Source organism: Paralichthys olivaceus, chromosome 10 (assembly GCF_024713975.1).
Source record: "Paralichthys olivaceus isolate ysfri-2021 chromosome 10, ASM2471397v2, whole genome shotgun sequence".
NCBI classification, from domain to species: Eukaryota; Metazoa; Chordata; class Actinopteri; order Pleuronectiformes; family Paralichthyidae; genus Paralichthys; species Paralichthys olivaceus.
Genome location: NC_091102.1, coordinates 6365360 through 6384843, shown reverse-complemented (window position 1 = coordinate 6384843; position 19484 = coordinate 6365360). Strand labels below are relative to the sequence as shown.

Genomic DNA, 19484 nt, shown 5'->3' with positions numbered 1-19484 from the left:
AAAGAGGAACACAGAGAGGAACACAGAGAGGAACACAGAGAGGAACACAGAGAGGAACACTGAGAGGAACACTGAGAGGAACACTGAGAGGAACACAAAGAGGAACACAGAGAGGAACACTGAGAGGAACACTGAGAGGAACACTGAGAGGAACACAAAGAGGAACACAGAGAGGAACACAGAGAGGAACACAGAGAGGAACACAGAGAGGAACACTGAGTGGAACACTGAGAGGCGAGGACCATCACCATCTTAGAGGGGTCGTCATTCTCCAGTGCTGAAAAAGAAAAAGTAGATTTCCTCACAAACATGAGCTTTGATTTTAAAAGGTGCACAACACAGGACAGACTTCACTGCATCTATGTTGCACAGGTCTTGACAGAACAATTTCAGGTTTTGATGAGTATTTTTAAAATGAAGATAGCTTCACCTTCCCACTTCTCTCTTTCACTCACCATCCATCTGGACTAGAAGCTCTGACTTCACCCTGCGGCTGGCTTCCTGTTCGTCAGATGTTCCTCTTCTGCCACAGACGGAGTCGATCTCATCGATGAAGATGGTTGTTGGTGCATAAAACCTGGCCTAAGAAAAAACAAATATGAAAAAGAAAACTTTTCCTCTGACAAATAACACGAAGATGTTTTTATGATCTGATCAGACTCCAGTTACTCTCTGTTGTCATTTTCATTGACAAACACTGTTGATACAATCACTTGGAAGTAAGCAAACATGTAACTGCTGTTTAACTGGTCAATAGAAAGACAGCCACAAGTTTCACTCCTTATTACAGCGTGACTTAAAGGGATATTTGGGCGATATTTGTTGGGTGACGAGGCTGATAGCGATACATGGGGGTAAAACATTCAGATACTAATATATCAGCCGATATATGTTTTAAAAATGGCAATGATTCCAAAGATTCATTTACATAGCGCCTTTCTTGCAATGTTGTAATTCAAGGTGCTTGACAATACAATACATGAACAGAATGAGAGGCTGCGGCCGTTCAAACATGTAACTACAGACTTGCTGTTGCTGGGTCAATGTGCTGGAGTATATAACACACACAGAACAGCAAAGAAGACTGAGCAAATGTTTTTATTACATACACTGAGGACGCTTTGAAAGATCCGCTTGTGAAAAGCCTGTCTGATGTCACTGTTGGTGAAATTATTTATTGCATGGACACAAACAACGAGGTTTAAAGAACAACAGGAGTCATTTGGATGGTCTCAGGGAGTTTCTCTGAAAAAACGACATCATCAGCACGTGTGTCTCAGGTGTTTCCATTATTTCTGTAAGCTAATAGAAGAAAATAGAAATGCCTCTTACCTAAAAAACAAGAGAACAAGTTGGTTATCGCATCTTTCTTTAGTAGACAGGAGACACTAGGATACGTTAGGGTAAAACATCGTTCCACAAAATTATTTTAAAATACTTTTGTCTCTCAGCTTCACATTTTGTCATGCTGCAAAAATATTCAATGGAGACAGTGTTTAAAATAAATTTAAATTCCCAACAACAGGTGTGTTTCATTAAAGGTAAAGTTTATTTTTTGGTATTAAAATAAAATGACATGCAAATTATACACTGAATGGAGCTTTTAATGCACTGAAGCAGAGTGTTATAAACACTTGAAACAGGGGAGAACAATTAAACATCCATTGATTGTAGATGGAGTCCATCATTAGTTCACAATGTATTCATCTTATCACGAAACTCATCCAACACTTGGTCAATACAAAACAAAACCTGACTCAGTTTAGGGAGATTTAACAGACTACATATAAAACAGGAACCATAAAATATAGACAAGGATAAACTATCTGCATCATTTAATACACAATCAATGTGGTCGTTCTCTTTTTAGTTTCACTACATTTGTTTGTGTCAACTGAAATAAAACTGAGATGAATTTTTAAAAAAACATGAAAACACAAACACATAATCACTGACCTCAAAACAGACATCGTGGTTCTTCAAGTGTGTTCAGTCAGTAGTAAATACATGAGCTCCACAAGGAGATACATTGAGAGTGATCCAACATGCAGACGATGGGCCTCATGCAAGAATCACAAGTGTGACGACCCCCTCCCCCCGGGTCACATCTATAAAACAGTGCGTGGGATTCATACGAAAAGAGTACATGCCCACAAAGGCCGAAAATTTTGCAGAATTTTCTTCATGTACCTGGAAACATTCGTACTTGGAGCTGCATCCGTCACGCAGCATTACGCACGAGTGTCACCCCAGTATTTATATATTTAGAGGCGTCGGGCTGATTACTTCACACATCAGTGGATCCTATCCTCCACTCTGGGATATTATTTGAAAATAGTATATAGTTTTTTTACACACACTCGTTCTTAATGATACACGCACAGTGTTAGATATTATTAAAACTACTGATGATGACTTGGCTCTGCAACTCTGCTGTTGGATGGTATCTGAACATAATTTGCTGTAAGTTGTTTTATATCTTTTGCAATTGCAGGTTCTTATGGAACAGTGATGTTGCACAAGCACAAATAAAGTTGGTTTTAATGTAAATGATGAAGTGGATCAATAATCTGCTTTAGTTCACCACCTCACGTCTGCATCGCCACTTTCCCATCTCCAAAATGTTCGTATGCATGGGTCAGAGTTTGGGTGGAAATGCGCAAATCCTCCCATCAAGTTTGTTTTTATAAATCCCAATATTTGTGTGAGAAGTGTAATACGCACATTCCAGGCCCCTCTTGTGCTTACGCAATAGTTATAAATGAAAACCCTGGACACTAGGTCCTGTTCGTCTTTTCCCTGAGCTGTAGGTGGAGGTGACATCAGCTACAATCAGTGCACACCTGGGCCCTTTAAAAAGCCTCATTCATGTTACTCTTGAGCTCTCTGAGGGACGAGGTTGTCTCTCCCTGACTCCTGATGGCAGCATCCCTTTGTTTGTGGACAGTGGTGTTAAGGTTCCTATCTTGATTTGTTTAAATAAATGTCTGTAAATATAACCATCAACATTTGTAATCTTCCTCCTGGTCACAGCCTTTTGAGACGGGTTGTGACACAAGAAACTGACAGAGTCGATTTTACAATCATTTAAGATTTAAGCAGAATTTTCTCTTAAGCACAAATTGATTTTTAGTTTGATCCAGAACCGGAGAGTCTGAAATACGATGCTTTAATCTGCAGGGATGTGTAGATGAAATGAAACCAACTTAAGTAGACTTTCACATAGCATACCACCATCATCATCATGACTCACCAATTGTGAGGTTTGTAGGTTTTACTGACAAATTCTGTCATGGCGACCAAAATGATTAAAATTCTCTCACAGCAACAGCTTCCTCAGGGTTTACAATGCTTGTTGCCGACCATGTAAATATTCTCTCTGGGACCTGACAGTCTAACAACACAATGCACTGATGAAACGTCATTGCCCGATTGTTTTAAAAAAAATGCCCAATCTCGCAATGTGTAAGAAAATGATGAAAACAAATCCTGGATCCATTTCTGCACCAAAATGTAGAGGATGCTTCCCATACTTTGTTCTATGTAGTAATCAATCCAGTAGCTTCTATGTAATCCTGCAAACTAACAAACAAATGCAGATTAAAATACAACCTCTTTGGTGGAGGTAAAGGAGTCAGAGGTTTAGACTGAGAATCTGAATTCTTGCATGAGGCCTGATATCTAATGAAACTAGAGTGCATTCCCTGGTCTAACTGTGTTGATTATTAGTTACACATTAAAATTTTCCATTGTGAGAAAAGTTCACCTCATTCTTCCTCCGGTCACTTAAGTCAGTCAGCAGCTCGATGATTGACACTCCCGTGTAGGAGTGACACCACTGAACGTTCACATCACCAAAGGCACCAGTCGTCTGATGTGAACTTGAGCGTGTGTTGTCTTGATCCCTGATGTGCCGTCTGGTTCACATGCTCAGCTCTGCATACGCTCCTAAGTCCCTCCTCTTCATCATTTTCAAAACTATGAGTTCTCCTCTTAAGGTGCAGGTCCCTCTGGGTCTCAATGTTACCGCTGTCTACACTGACCCAAACTCAGCCATCCAGGCTTCATATTTTTCCAGGTCGGCAGCAGAGACAGACTTGGAGATCTTCTTGAGCGTGAGGGTGAAGTCTTCCATGGTCACAGGCATCTGCAGCTCGTCTTTGGACAAAGCTCGGATCTCCTCGGGGCTCAGGCCTTGGATGCGACGACGCATTGCCATCATGGATGCATCCCTGTTATACGTGGAAAGACAGGAGCAGAGAGGGGCAGCGGACAGACAAATGTTACTATACACATGGAACAAGTTCACTCAATTAAACATGTAGGATTTCTACTGTTTTGAATAAGTCCTGCAGGCTACATGCTGTATGTAGATGATACACACACATCCAAGATCAACAAAACAAGCTGTTACTGAAATGAGCAGACAACTCTGTGTGTAGCTGCTTTAAGAAATTCATACGCTACAGTCCTGACAAGAACAGACGGAAATAGAAAAAGAAGCATGACCTGATGATTAAATAATCATTTTGAATAGAATTACTCTTTGTATGTGAATAAAGATCAGGGTTTAGTCTGTGATTGCTGAATAGCAGCCTTTACTCTGGTGATTATGTTAGTTTGAGCTGATTGGTGATAGACAATGAAACCTGGTTGATTGGTATTCAGAGAGCAGGGATGACCTTTGGGAGAGATATAGATTGTGTAACATACCATAACATACTTTAACATACAATAACACACACACACACCTGCAGACGTTGGTGATGTCTGCTCCTGAGTAGCCCTCAATCTTCTCAGCAATGAGGTCCAGGTCAACGTCATCGGCCACCTCCACCTCCCTCAGGTTGATTTTAAGAAGCTCTACACGACCCACAGCTAAACACACACGCACACACACAAACACACAGTATTGTCAGACATAACGATGACATGTCTGTCTTTTTCTAGAAATGCTCTATAAATACTGAGCGAATGAAATCAATTATTGATTGATTATCTCCCCAGTGTGAGTCCATATCAATTACTCTTATCTTAGCTTCACTGTTGAGAATAACCTCTGTTACTTTTACGACAGTGACCTTCGCTCTACTTTGTTGTGCTGTCAGCCTGAGGCTGATGAGGTCACCTGTGGGCAGGGGGATGTAGATCCGCTTCTCCAGGCGTCGTCGTAATGCCTCGTCAATGTCCCAAGGGAAGTTGGTGGCGGCGAGGACCATGACCATCTTAGAGGGGTCGTCATTCTCCAGTGCTCCCCCCACGCCTTCATTCAGTGAAAAAAAACAGAGTTTTGATTTTAAAAGGTGCACAACTCAGGACAGACTTCACTGCATCCATGTTGCACAGGTCTTGACAGAACAATTCTGGGTTTTGATGAGTATTTTTAAAATGAAGATACATTAGCTTCACCTTCCCACTTCTCTCTTTCACTCACCATCCATCTGGACTAGAAGCTCTGACTTCACCCTGCGGCTGGCTTCGTGTTCATCAGATGTTCCTCTTCTGCCACAGATGGAGTCGATCTCATCGATGAAGATGGTTGTTGGTGCATAAAACCTGGCCTAAGAAAAAACAAATATGAAAAGAAACTTTTCCTCTGACAAATAACACAAAAATGTTTTTAATGATGAATTTGTGTCTTATTTAACAGCTCTCAAACATATACACTTTTGTGATAAGTATCTTGTCCAAGGACACTTTGACATGTGGACAGAGCTGGGATTGAACCACCAACCCTGTAATTTGTAGTTGACCCACTCCACCTCTCATACATCCACATGTACACGCAGTATTCTCTTACCATTTCAAATAGCAGACGAACAAGTTTTTCAGACTCGCCCCTGTATTTGGAGGTAAGGGTGGAGGAGGACACGTTGAAGAAAGTAGTCCCACATTCTGTGGCTACAGCTTTGGCCAACATGGTCTTTCCCGTCCCTGGAGGGCCGACCATTAACACACCCTGAAACAAACACACTGTTGTTGAGCACGACCAAATGTACACAGACAACAACTTCTAACACTCACAGCTACAGTCACTGTGACAAAACATAACACAAAAACATGTTTTGTGTCGCCGTGACCTTGAAAATTAACCACCTACATTGAAGTAGTTCATCTATGAGTCCAACTGAACCTTTACACCAAATCTGAAGAAATTCCCTCAAGGCGAAGATATAGTTTTCAAAAGGTGCATGGCAGATGACTTTTTCATTTGTGAATGTGTCATGTTATGTAGTTCATACGTGACTGCATGCATTACTGTCTCCTGTTTTAACTGAATCAGTCCACTGTAGGTCTCTTTATATTGTTTACCCGTCCTTCTGAAATGAATGATGATCCATGTGAAACAGCATGGTCTGCGACTATTTTTCAAACTAGTGTGAGGGTGTTGACTTTACACATAATTTCAGTGCAGCTGTTGAAACAGGCTGCAGGAGTCACATTACTACGACTCTAGTTGGTGGGTTACAAGCTTTCACTGTGAAGCCACACAGCTGTGTGTTCAAATGTCAGCAACTACGAGTCAAGTTTGAACACAAAACTATGTGAAATGATGAAACTGTTGCTTGATTGATGAATGTGATTTCTTGGTCAGTATGTATGTAAGCTAGCGTGTGTGTGCGAGTACCTTCCAGGGGCGGCGAATGCCCTTGAAAAAGTCAGGCATCCACATGGGTAACACCACAGCTTCTCTCAGCAGCTTCTTCGCATCCTCCAGATCAGCAATATCCTCCCTGCAGTTCACCAAGAAAATTCAGTCAGCAAAGCTCAAGAAAGAGCCTCTGCAGTGTAAAGCAGTTAAAGTGAATCTGTGTGCTACCATACCAGTGTACGTTAGGGTTACGGGACACGATATCTCTTTCCAGTGAGTCCACCAGGTCACTGTCATACCCTGTGCCGTCAAATTTCTTCAGCTCGACATCCCCTGGTGCGTCTCCCGCCCCTTTCTTTCCCTGTTAAGGAAACATTAATAGACAAATTTCTCTAAAACCACATCTTCACTCAACCACCAATAATCAACTGCGGCCTGACCTTCTCGTCTTTGGCCTTTGTGCCTCGTGCGTCTTTCAATCCTGGCCGGTCTGGTTTCAAGTTGACCTGACCACGGCCTCCTGCCCCCCCTCCCCTGTGATTCAGACCTGGGGACTCCTTTCTCTGCTGCTTCACTGCACTGCTCGGACGCTTCACTGCTACAGGATTCCTACCGAGACACAGGATTAAAATGATACACACAGATAAAAACAGGACTTGCCTCGGATAATTTGCAACAGGGTAAAGCATTAACTGTAAACCAGCTCTGCTTCTGTGAGGGTGAAGCCTGATATGTCAATTTTAATGAACAGAAATTCAAAATAAAAATCCAACATGATGAGTCACAGTGTGCTGAATGAGATGGAACAGATGAGGTCTGTGTGCACTTCAAAGTGCTTCCTTATAAAGTTATTTTGTCCCACAGACTTTCTGAATGGTATCAGTAATAATCAGTTCTGCCAGAAACTCAATAAATCTCCTGGATCCAATCAGGCCAATAAAACACACACTAAAATTATTATAAAACACACACGCACACACACCTGTGTTCGGCAGGGATGGGAGGGGGCCAAACTGCGGGATCCTCGGGTCTGTCGTCAGACTGAAGGGCAAGAGGTGCAATGATGTCGTTTGGCTTCTCTGACTTTAGGCTCTCAATCGTTCCCATGATGCCTTTCACCTGCTCATACTCCTCAGTGAGTTCCTGCCTGACCTGAACACAAACAGAGGAAAGAGTGTAATATCAGCACTGCATCACTGCTTGTAATCAGTGGACTATTGGAAAGAAAACCACAAACTAGATTCTCAAAATACAAGAGCTGACAGAATAAAATAAAGCATTCCTGTTAATGCTAACTATATGGAGGTAAAACCTCCAGTCTGATGGAAGCAAATTTAACACACGTAGTATTTTCAATGGAGAATGGACCATTTCACAAATAATATATTGTATTAATTCATAATTACTAATCAACTTATGTTACAGCTGAAAAAGGTGAGATTAATTGCAACCACTTTATATACTCCTGGGTACCTTAATCTCTAATAAATCATAATTTATCAGTTGATTATGTTTAATGTTATCAAACTAAAGCTACAAAACCAGTGTAATGGAGTAAAAACAGTGCGACATTTGTAAATGAACTGCAGTAGAGTAGACGTGTAATGTAGCACAATGCAGGTTCCCAAATATTTGTACTGCTGATCTGGTCATCACGGATTTGGGGGAACTCACCTGTTGCCATCGGACTTTGAGTGCAGGGTCCCTGAGGGTCTGACAGTGCTTGTGGATCTGTTGAATGACGCCCTGGTAGTACACAACAGAGGAGTCATAGTTTCCAAGCAGGGCGTACTCACGGCCTTTCTTGGCGTTGTCACATATCTCTGCCAGATTCATGCTGAATAATAGCTACATGATGAGGGGGGAAAAAAACAAGTGATTAGTTTGACTGGAAGAATGATAGATGTGAGTTAGTTGCAGTTTAATTTGAGTAGTAAATCACATTATGATGAACCATAGACGTGACAACAGACCTGCAACATGGAAGAACCTCCAGAACAAGCTGAAGCTAATTTTTATGCTTAAAGGGATAGTTCGTTAGTTAGATAGCTTTTTTTTTGTACATGTACATAGCTTTTGTTTTTGTTCTTGTTTATCTCTATGTTTGTTTGTTTTTTAACTGTTTGTACTAAGAGAGCTAAGTAAAACCGGAGTCAAATTCCTCGTGTGTGTTCACATACCTGGCAATAAAAGTGATTCTGATTCTGATTCCCCAAAATGAAAATTCACTCTAAATAAATAGTGACACGTTGTTCTTTTTTTTTAGTAAATGCATTTGTTTTAATTGCTTAATGCTTTGAATTAATTTCGAAGTGATGTGTTTATTCCCAAGGCAAATTGAACCGTCTCTTATTTGTTTATATGTTCAGTTAAAATAGGTCGTTTCACCGTTTTTAAACTGTCCTCGTTATTCAGCTGCCAAAAACCTGCTCCACCCGGTGTGAAGCACGGAGGCTTAGCTAGCTGGTAGCAGGGAGGAGGAGGTGAGATTATAAACCTCTCAGTGCATCACTGCTCCTCCTGTCGCCTGCAGCCTGTCACACGTTAGCTCCTGCTAGCTAACCGCTGCTGGGCCACAGACACACACAACGAGACGCGGCGCGAAGCGGAAAATAAACGCGGTCAATCCTCTCAGGCGGTTGAACAGACTAAAAAATAAAAACAACCGGGGTTTATTTCACATTGTTGAAGCGAAGGTGGAGCTCGTACCTGCATGAACGGCGCTGCTGTGGCGTCTCCGTGAACCGCGGCTCGGTGCCGGGGGAAGTGTTACCATGGCCGCGGAGGGACGCCGTTAGGAATACACACCGCGCTGCGTTCACAGACCCGCAAACAAGCTCGTAAATATCAACGCTGTCCGCAGATGTCACCGACTGCGAGCAGCAAACAGTCGTGTTTGTTTGTTTCAGTGGTGCAGCCCGCGTTTCAGACAGATCATATATACGTGTGTATTCTGCAAAAAGTCACACATGCAAATACAGAAGCGCGCTGCAAATTGCAAAAAAAACCTCAATGAAAATGTGATGAACCTGGAAGTGGTTTAACAGTAGTAGTTTACAACCTCAGTGACTCCAGATTCGTCTAATTGATGAAGATGTTTTCTGAGTTTGCGTGTGTTTTTGCTATTTGCATGTGTTTTCTTGCTCTCTCTGCCACAGTACATTTTTTTTGGGGGGGGGGAAAGTGGCTAGTTTATAGAGTTTCATCATCTGAGCTGAGGCTGGGCATGAAGTGATCCCTGGTTGGTGGAGGGACTCACTGTGGTGACCTTGGTTCTCTGAGAAGCACAAGTGAGATGTCTCTTTGTTGCTGTGTCTCAATTTGGGAGCTGCATCCTTCTGAGGCATTTGAAGGCTGATTGCATCACAGCGCCACAACAAGGCTAGACTGTTCCAATTTGAAGGCTCCTCCAAATGCATCCTTCCATCCCCCGAGCAGCGGAGGGTCCACAGGTTGGATCCTTCCCGGCCCAACATATCCCATGATACATTGCGCTTCAGTGATGAAAAGTTCTTCAAAGATCATCATAAGTACAGTTATAATGATGTGTTGACTCTGCCTCTGTAGTCGCCTCACATGTCTCAGTCTGAGGCCTTTCTGGCTTCTCATTGATGAACGCAACACATTTTCCGGCTGCGTTTGAAGAAGCATTCAATGGTATAACTCTAATATACTGACATGTATTCTTATGTGGAGAAAATGTCAACATATTTCCCACATGTTTAAGTTATATCGATTAAAAATCTATAAACAAGACTGAAACATGCAATGTTTGCTTAATACATAAGGAAAACTTTTCCAACCACTTTTATTGATTTGCAGCTTTATATTCTTCCAATTCTTTGTGCCACTGGTAAACATTTGCATTATTGAACACATGCAAAAAAGTACCAGTCAAATATGGGTTAGTTCTGACATCATAAAGCTGAAAATGTTCATATTTATATTACAGCATCAAAACTCACAGTTTTAGAAATTGCATGTCACTGTAAAACATTTATAGAGAATGTTTACTTCACAGTTTATCTCACTGGTCCCTTTATGCACAGTGAATCTGTTTTTCCCTTTGTTTACTGTCTGCTTTGGATTCTGAAAGTTGTAGTGCTACTAGACGGCTGCATTTTTTAAATTCATGTGCATAATAAAACGTACTCTGCAATGCTGTGAGTGATCATGAACAGTTTGACATTCTCGTCATAACTCCAAATCGAGTCGTGCATTCCAATGAAATGTTGATTCAATACTGTGCAAACCTAAATATACATTATTACCCATACTGTCACAAGCTGTGCCTTACAGTAGGAAGGGGACCAAAATCATAAGTAGCATTTGTTTCTTTCAGAGGTCAACGTTTGAAAGCTCAACTCAATGCTGCATTTCTCAGCATCTTTATTATCCCTGACAATGGGTGACCTTCATATAAATCCCTATAAGATGGAGTTGACCTCAGCATTGACAAGCTGCTTCTTCCTGCTCTCTGTGGTTCCACAGACCCCTCACACCGCTCTCACTCAGCTGCTTCAGTCTCAGAGGTTTGTGACTCTTCAGCCTATAAGCTATCGTCAGAAAAATGGCATCGACATGCTCCTTCTCAGCAGGGTCTTTGGCTGAGGTCTCAAACAACGGGAAGTTGTATCTGTCAGCGAGACACTGGGCCGCCGCTGTGGAGACCTCCCTGCGGTCCCTCAGATCACACTTGTTTCCCACCATGATGCGGGGGACCAGGGGCCCCACACAGTGTCGGCTGCATTCCTCAATCCACTCTGGGATGCTATCGAAGGATGAGAGGCTGGTCACGTCGTACACAAAGACAACTGCGTGGACGCTGCGGTAGTAGTGCTCCACCATGCTCTTCCTGAAACGCTCCTGACCTGCCGTGTCCCAGATCTGCAACTGGCACAACAGAAACAAACAGTGATATAATATTCAAATTATAATAGTCAAACAGTGATATAATATTCAAATTATAATAGTCAAACAGTGGTGTTACTGTAAATTTTTCATATCGTCAACCAACACTAAGGAAACACTGAAACCAACAATATCTCTCAAAGCTCTCATCATCCCTACCCCCTTCGGTTTCTCAGCTCCAAGCCTGATTGTTCCTGCTGAAGACATTAATATTTATTTAAAAAAAGCTTTACCACACCTTCAGTATTGAAGGTACATTTTACCCAGTGCAACAGTGTGATATGCTCTTCTTTTTCCAACAACAATGAAGGCCTAATTGGGGGGAATAAAACACACACACACACACACACACACACACACACACACACACACACACACACACACACACACAAACAAGCCTCAGACTGAGGTAAATGTGAGAGAACTTCAGAGTCAACACATCATTATCACTCTTCTTATGATGCCAATGTAAAAACCTCAAAGTGCAATATGTGTAAAGATAAATATGTAAGTAACTGTTAACATTGAAAACACATTCTTAGTCAATTTACTCAAACATATGAATAAACCTGACTTTTTACCTGATATGTAATGGCTGTGGGACGATTAGACTGCAGTGTGTTGGAAAAAGTACATCTGATATTCAGATTCAAATGATACATTGCAAATAAAAGCCAACAGAGATGTTATTCAGCTTTTTCTAATCTTTCTTGAGTTGCAGTTGAGCATTTATTGGTCGATGCAGGACAGGTCACCCACCATCTTCATCCAGCTGCAGGTCAGACTCTCCTCCATGTTCGCATATGGACCACGGCTCAGAAAAGATGGCTGAATACATGGAGCAGGAGAATGAGTTGTGTGACGGTGTGTTTTCGTGTGTTCGTGTGTTTTCCTCTCACCTTGACACTCTCTCCATCCAGCTCCACAGACCTCTCTCTGAAATCGACCCCGATCGTCGCCTCGGGGTTTTTCAGGAAGGTGCCTCCGCAGAACCGGTACGTCAGACACGTCTTCCCCACGTTCGAGTCCCCGATCACGATGATCTTAAAGGTCCGAGCCTGCGTGGTGTCATGGTCGTGTTGTGCAGAAAGCTCCAGAGAATCGTTTCTACTGAAAACTGTGTGAAATTCCTCCTCAGCTCTGTTTTCTTTTGCCATTTCTCCTCATCTCGCGGTCTGGAGCCGGACTGCGCTCAAATATCGCGAGAGTTGGAGAGACCGCAGACGGACGAGTGTTGACTGCACCGTTACTCACAGACTGAACATGAGGTTAATCACTTGACATACTTTTCACTACATTCATCATTTATTCTGCCAATAAACCTATGTTTCTCCTTTTAAATAATTTGGTTAATTAATGAGTTTATCAAATAGCTCATTAAAAATGTCAGGCAAGGCAGTTTTATTGATATTAACATTAAATCAAGTATTTAAATTAAATGTTTAAATAGGCAATACTTGGCTAAACTATGACATTATCAAGTGTGACCTTCATTTTTACCCTGTTGTTGCCGTATAAATAATTTTATTTACTACAATTTTGAAAATAAAATTACAAAAACTCACTCACGTGTTCTTCTGCATCAGATACAGATGTTTAATTAACACACACACATACATACACAGACACACACCTTCAACCTCCCATCATAGAGAACAACAAGATCTACACTCATTTACCAGTTTATTAGGTACAACTAACTAATAGTCTCAAACCACAGCATTCTCATAAATATGTTTTAACTCAACTCAATCAACATTTTGGAGGCTGCACTGTGTCTAATATTCTGTCTACAACATTTATATCAATGAGGTAAGACAGATTATAAACCGGTAAGTGAGTGTACAGGGCAGTTGTTGAGGCCAATGGCTTTACGACAGTTGGAGACATGCAGAAGAAAATTCCTCACATAAAATAATGAATCAGGACTCAACAGTACAACTCAAAACACCTCGTGGGTCAATTTCTAATTGTAACATAAATGTTAAGCTAAAAAAAATCATAGATACAAAATCATACACAATAAAATAGTTTAAAATAAATTTGAAATCAACATCTTTCACAATTTCACAACATCTCAAAAAAAAAAGAAGTCAATCATGGCATACAGGCTTTTGTTTAAAGCCTAAACCTGAGTGAGCATAGTAAAATGGCTTCTACATTTCATACAGTGGTTTTTGCTGTGTGCCACATCAGGATGTGCATCATCAGCGTTAGAAATACTGCAAATTCTTAAGCCCTGTAAATGACTGTTAGTGTGAACGTGAGTCACTTGAGCTGCCTAATGTTCCAAAGGTCACAGTCACGACTTTACATCGATCATAGGCAGGACTGCTCCTGCATTCCAGCTAAATATTATGTTATTTGTCATGTTATTAGCATTTTCAAGTCTTAATATAACACAGCATGAGCCCAAAGTCTTAAAGCATTAAAGGAGCCCTCCACTGGTTTAACACAAACATGTCAATTTCCTTATCATGGGGAGTACTACTCTGTATGTGCAAACAGTTTCAAATGTTTAAAGTCTTTTGTATCTCAGGACAAGCTGTCCAGTCAAAAATACATGGTGGAAGGATGAGACATGGGCCAAAAAAAACAAAAGACCACACATTACATTTTGGGACAGACCTGGAGAAATGTGTGGATCCAGGAATTATTGTTCTCTTTCTTTAACATTGCGAGACAGCATGGTTTTTTTTTTGGAGGGGGGGGGCTTTTCACCAATTTCCCAGGGAATCATTCACAGATCTTTGTGATGGTTTGATTGAATTTAAGGGGACTTTTAGGTCTTGGTGATGATGTGTTGCCATTCTAACTACTTTCCATAATCGTTTGTGGAGGGGTGGACATGACTCAAGGAAGAATCCCATGCTATTTTGGAGCAGATCAAAATAAACGGGCAGATCCGGGACTCTTTCTTCACTGCCTTTAATGAGGCAAATTTTTTGTAACATTTTCTTAAATTAAAAACAAAAAATTAATATCTGATACGGGGACCTGATCTCAATACCTGCAATAATGCTACACAGCATGTGCTGAATAATTATGGTAGATCCTCTACTCTATAGAGGAGACTTTTATTAGACAGTTATGTATCTGACAAGTATTTCTGCACCAAGACTCTACAAGACGTCACGCTGTCCCTCCTGCTCGCAGATCATAGTACAAAGTGAGGAACAAAGCCACTCGCTCTTGGCTCTTGGTCTCACTGTTTGAAAAAGACAGAAAACAATGAATGAAACCATTCTTGCTTCTTTCCCCTCCCTTCTCCAGTGAATAGTCAGATTTGTAATAGAAAACAAAAATGTCAAAATTTCCTCTTCAAAACAGCTGTGCTTCCTACTCTCAATGACTGGCTTTAATACTGACTTTAATCTAGATCTGTGACTCCCCCTTGCAGACAGAACCCTGTAAATATCCTTTAAATCGCATATAACTTAAACTTTTCTTTGACACAGTGACGCATTTCACTACCAGTTCTCATCTGAGAAGGAGCTCGAGCTACCAGAGTCAGAATCTGCGTCTGTCAACCCATCAAAGTCCCAATCAGCACTGGAGCCACTGTCGTCGTCGTCCTCTGTAGAGAAGCTGTGAGCCGAGCCAAGGCAGGCTGGGTACACGCGTGTCGAAACGCACACGGGCCCCAGTGTGGACACGTACACTGCCATGACGTTCTTCCAGGTGTCCTTGGCTGGGTCATACTCGTGGATGAGGACCCTGTTTTTGTTGTGCTGCAGTAAAGTCTGAGTGAGGAGCAGCAGCTTGTTGTTGTGCTGGATCACCTGGTAGTTAAGAGCTCGACTGTCAATAGGAATGTCACCCAACCTCTTCCATTCCCCCCTGGTGGGACTGTAGGCTTTCACCACGGGGATGTCACACACGCAGATGATCTGGTCCTGAAACACGCAGGCCTTGTGAAGTTTGTCCCGTCTTAATGACCCGCAGTGACGCCAGCGGTTCCTCTTGGGGTCATAGCAAAGCATTCTCCTTTTGTTTACCACGTAGAGCTGGTCGTTCAAAGCCACCACCTGCATTTTACCCAGAGAGTGAGGCAGAGGGGCCACAAATGTCCACTGGTTCCTCTGGACGCTGTAACACTCGACCTCCTTCAGTCTGGTGTCCGTCACTGGGTTCCTTCCTCCCAAAAGGTATACGTGGCCGTTGAGGTAGCCCATCCCGGAGTGTATCCTCCCCAGAGGTCTCTCTGCCAGCTCCTGCCAGCTGTTGAGCACAGGGTTATACAGCCAGAAGTGTTTGGAAAGGTGGGAGGCAAGGTACAGGTTGTTTTCAGGTGTGGCACAGGCGATTAAGGACTCCATGGTGGAGCGTTTGTAATCCTGACTGCTGAGGTCTTCCAAAGGGGGAGCCATGAAATACAGGTCCTCAGAGTATGGGTCACAGCACATGATGTTGTCGTTGGGCAGGCCGAAGAAGAGGATCATCTCTTTTGCACTGACGCCTATTCTGTGTTTTGCTACCTCCTTTGCTTCAGACACGCCACAGCTGTCCTCTGTGGACCTGTTGAAAAAGCATTCGAGGTATTTCTCAATTACAGGCCTGGCCATGAGGCCCTCCAGGTAACACTTGTCCTTTTCGGTGAACAGGTTCCAGCGAACACACTTAAGCGCCTGCAGAGCATCCTCCCTTCTCTGCGGTGCATTCGCCTCTATCCACTGCAGAGCTGCCGAACACACCTTCCTCTCACAGTCCACGTCCAAAGCGTCCAAAGACAGCAGGTCCCTGAGCTGCAGCAGATCCAGTTCACACAGCTCCCCTCCGCTGCACAGCTGGCCGAAGTTCCTCGCTATAAACGCCCGCGCGCTCTCCTTCAGCTCCGGGTTGTCGTAGGTGTCTGCAAACTTCAGCAGCCCCACACAGTTGGAGAGGTCCAGCCTCCGGGTCATGAAGCTGGAGCAGGCCCTCCGGATGTACTCCAGCTGGAGCATGTTGGCGGCCGCGTACAGCCGCTGGACGTTGCCCTCAGTGACGGTCACCCTGCCGGTGTAGCAGTACTCGATGATCACCGACATGCTCTCCGGGTCCACGCCGCGGATGAGCACTCGCTCCTGCACGCTCTCGTTCAGGCCGCCGGTGAACATGCTCTTGAAGTAGGGGCTGGCGGCGGCGAGGACGTTGCGGCTGCACAAGAACACTCGGTCCGGGTCGCCGCCGATCGACCCTCCGCCGGGCTCCAGCGGCTCCTCCTCACACTCGACGCCGATGGTGACGTCCCCGAGCAGGCGACAGTCGAAGAGCAGCTTGAGCTCGTTCACCAAGCCCCGGGCGTGATTCGCATCCTCCAGCACCTCGGGTCCGCTGAAGAAACTCAGAGACGAAGCCATGGCTGCGGCTTCACTGGGGGGTTTGGTGTTTACCTTCAAAAGACATGATCCGAATAATGACACATGCTGCTCCCGGGTGGAAATCACACATCAGCGGCTGAAGGCTCCGCCGCGTCTCCGGACACTCTGCGGGCTCCACGCGCTCATAATGTGGCTTTTAAACCAGAGACAGTCCGCCGATGGTTCAGATTTAGGTTTCTGTGAATATTTCTACTACTCACTGTCTGATTTCTGTCTTCAACGCTGAAGTCATCAGGACAGAAAATGTGTCAAAGTAGATAAGGTTGGAACGACGTTTTCCGGGAAAAAAAATTTCAAAGTTAAAACTCAAGTCATTTTGTGTTGCACGCATTTTTATTTATTTCACTCCAATTCCAATTAAAAACACATTTTGGTCGTTTTTAAATCTATTTTAAGTGTTTGAAGTATTTCCATGAGTTATATTAGTCTTTCACTTTCAAACAGAAGAAAGTGCAGTCTTTTATTTTGAAAGGTGTCCTCCTCTGGGTTCCGCTGGGGGTCACTGCTCGTTCACACAACCTTGCTAACAGGCTTCTGATTGGTCTGTGTAACTAGGTCAATTTATGTTGGGTTGTTGTTGATAATATCATTTAATCAAAGCCATCAAAGACAAGAAGGATTTCTCTTTCAATGGCTTCTGGTTGAAATAAGAGTGTATTTACTATTGTTATTATTATTATTATTATTATTGTTGTTGTTGTTGTTGTTGTTCAATTAAGCATCTATCTATCTATCTATTAATACTATTATGATTATTATCATTAGTAGCAGTCGTAGAAGCAGTAGTATTAGTAGTTTTCAAGTTTTCTTCGTAATATGCAAGTGAACACAGGGTCAACACTACAATGCAAGGTATAATATGATGACATATTCACACCTATTATACCTTTTTTTGAGCTTATTGTATTGTATGTAACACAATACTAAACCATACTACTGTACTATATTGTATATTAATGTATTAGCACTTTTTTGTCACTTCACGTCAACATGTTTTACTGCTGAAACAAAGTTTTCCTCTTTGGGAAACTACATAGTGTTTGTGCTAGGTGCTATTATTTTGAAGATTCAAGATTTTGAGGGCAAAGTGGCATAAATGGAATAATAGGTTTTTCCTCATAATTGCAAAGCTTTAATTTCATACAACACAAGTCCTACACATCCCACGACATTCACATGTTTTATTACTGACCGTGTCAAAGTCAGAAATATGCATTGCATCGTCACCCAAACTCAGGTGTATCTGCGGTTGAGCTCGTTGATCCTGTTCAGGGCGTCCTGGTTGTGGATGGTCTTGTGGACTGTGATGAGGAAGGGGAAGGCGGAGGGCAGCTCCACCCTGTGGCTCAGCTTCTGGTGACCCCAGTGGAGACAGCGCAGCCTCTCAGCCAGGTCCCGTCTGCCGGCTTGCTCCAGACCATCCTGCAGCAGCTTGGTCTTATTGGGCTTGTCCCATGACTTCTCATACCTGCATTGTGAATTGAAGGGATGCTTTTGTATCTGATGAAGGGAGGGTCTGAAGAAAGTCCAAAAGTCAAAGTCGACAAACTGACAAAACTTAGCCTGAGTGCGTATATATCGTTGTGAATTATGCAATCTAAAATTAGTTTAAGAACTAAGAAAACATACAATGGGATCTATATATCCTCTATGACATAATGTTATGTATGCATCATATTTGAGTTTTATATTGGTTTGATGACACTATAATCAACAGTATCTGCAGGCTGACAGTGAATAAATCCAACCACTGCAGAGTTAAACACATGCACACACACTGTACCAGCTCTCCAACATGGCCCTGGACTGCACACTCTTCTCTGTTGATCTGGTGTGGAACCGGCTGATCTCAGTTCTGTTGAAGCCAAGTTCAGACGCTAGAATGGTCCACTCAAAACCAAGCTGAGTGGAAATCTCCTGCAGCGTCTTCAGGTTAATCACAGCATCCTTAGAAAAGTGACATGCAAAATCAGTTGGTGAGGATTTAGAAAAGAAAAGCATCAAATGAAATATCTTTGCTGATTAAAGATACATGGAAGTGAAAATGCGAACATATTACACTCACCTCCTGAGCTTTGTTGGGCATTATCTCAAATTCCTGGAGATCAACGGTGCAGGTCACTTTCTCAGTCCCTTTTTCATAAATACAACTAAATTTAATTTTGTGACAATGATTTAACATAAATGTGTGTGGTCATAAGCTCCTAATAGGAGAGAGAGAGTTGATTCACCTACCTTGTTATGTACATTAAATCGAGTGTGGTTTGTGAGTTACTGTGGAGATTCAACATCAACACACTGACCTGTTAAACATTAGTCACATTAGTTCTCTAGGGTCTTGTGTGAAGCTATTAACTGTCAGGTTAAACTGCTTCCACCTGCCTCCAGGTAAACAAGTGTACTCTGTTAAAAGTGGATTTAATTGATTTAATTATATTTTATACCTACACTTAAGTATTAGTTATTATTACTAACTGATGCCTATTTTTGACTCTTGCTGCTGTAATATTGCAAATGTCCCCATTGTGGGACAAAAAAAAAGGCTTATCTTATCTTTTTGTCTTTGTTTTTCCAGTAATGGACAGTAATGTTGTCTCCTCCAGTTTTGGACATGTAGA

General features: G+C 42.5%; 4 protein-coding genes across 5 annotated transcripts; all 4 read right to left on the bottom strand.

Annotated features, from left to right (window-relative positions):
* Positions 1 to 1526: 1526 nt before the first annotated feature.
* Positions 1527 to 9433, bottom strand: katnal1 (katanin p60 subunit A-like 1). The gene is made up of 11 exons (XM_020100730.2): positions 9302 to 9433; positions 8267 to 8440; positions 7575 to 7744; positions 7033 to 7201; positions 6826 to 6953; positions 6629 to 6734; positions 5801 to 5959; positions 5435 to 5561; positions 5129 to 5263; positions 4752 to 4878; positions 1527 to 4232 (listed from the first exon to the last, which is right to left on the bottom strand). The coding sequence occupies exons 1-11, from the start codon at positions 9305 to 9307 to the stop codon at positions 4034 to 4036; spliced, it is 1500 nt and encodes a 499-aa protein (XP_019956289.2). The 5' UTR covers positions 9308 to 9433; the 3' UTR covers positions 1527 to 4033.
* Positions 9434 to 10368: 935 nt separating this feature from the next.
* On the bottom strand, positions 10369 to 12711 carry LOC109637988 (ras-related protein Rab-33B). Of its 2 annotated transcripts, none has more exons than XM_020100722.2 (2): positions 12403 to 12711; positions 10369 to 11479 (listed from the first exon to the last, which is right to left on the bottom strand). In XM_020100722.2, the coding sequence occupies exons 1-2, from the start codon at positions 12658 to 12660 to the stop codon at positions 11039 to 11041; spliced, it is 699 nt and encodes a 232-aa protein (XP_019956281.1). In that variant the 5' UTR covers positions 12661 to 12711; the 3' UTR covers positions 10369 to 11038. The 2 variants fall into 2 exon arrangements, with proteins under 2 accessions (XP_019956281.1, XP_019956279.1); XM_020100720.2 differs by having other exon boundaries at positions 10369 to 11485; positions 12403 to 12709.
* A 362-nt stretch (positions 12712 to 13073) lies between these two features.
* kbtbd7 (kelch repeat and BTB (POZ) domain containing 7) lies at positions 13074 to 17140 on the bottom strand. The gene has a single exon (XM_020100719.2). The coding sequence runs from the start codon at positions 16843 to 16845 to the stop codon at positions 14974 to 14976; it is 1872 nt and encodes a 623-aa protein (XP_019956278.2). The 5' UTR covers positions 16846 to 17140; the 3' UTR covers positions 13074 to 14973.
* An 892-nt stretch (positions 17141 to 18032) lies between these two features.
* On the bottom strand, positions 18033 to 19000 carry LOC138411782 (p53-induced death domain-containing protein 1). The gene is made up of 2 exons (XM_069532674.1): positions 18650 to 19000; positions 18033 to 18334 (listed from the first exon to the last, which is right to left on the bottom strand). The coding sequence occupies exons 1-2, from the start codon at positions 18865 to 18867 to the stop codon at positions 18100 to 18102; spliced, it is 453 nt and encodes a 150-aa protein (XP_069388775.1). The 5' UTR covers positions 18868 to 19000; the 3' UTR covers positions 18033 to 18099.
* Between the last annotated feature and the right edge of the window lie 484 nt (positions 19001 to 19484).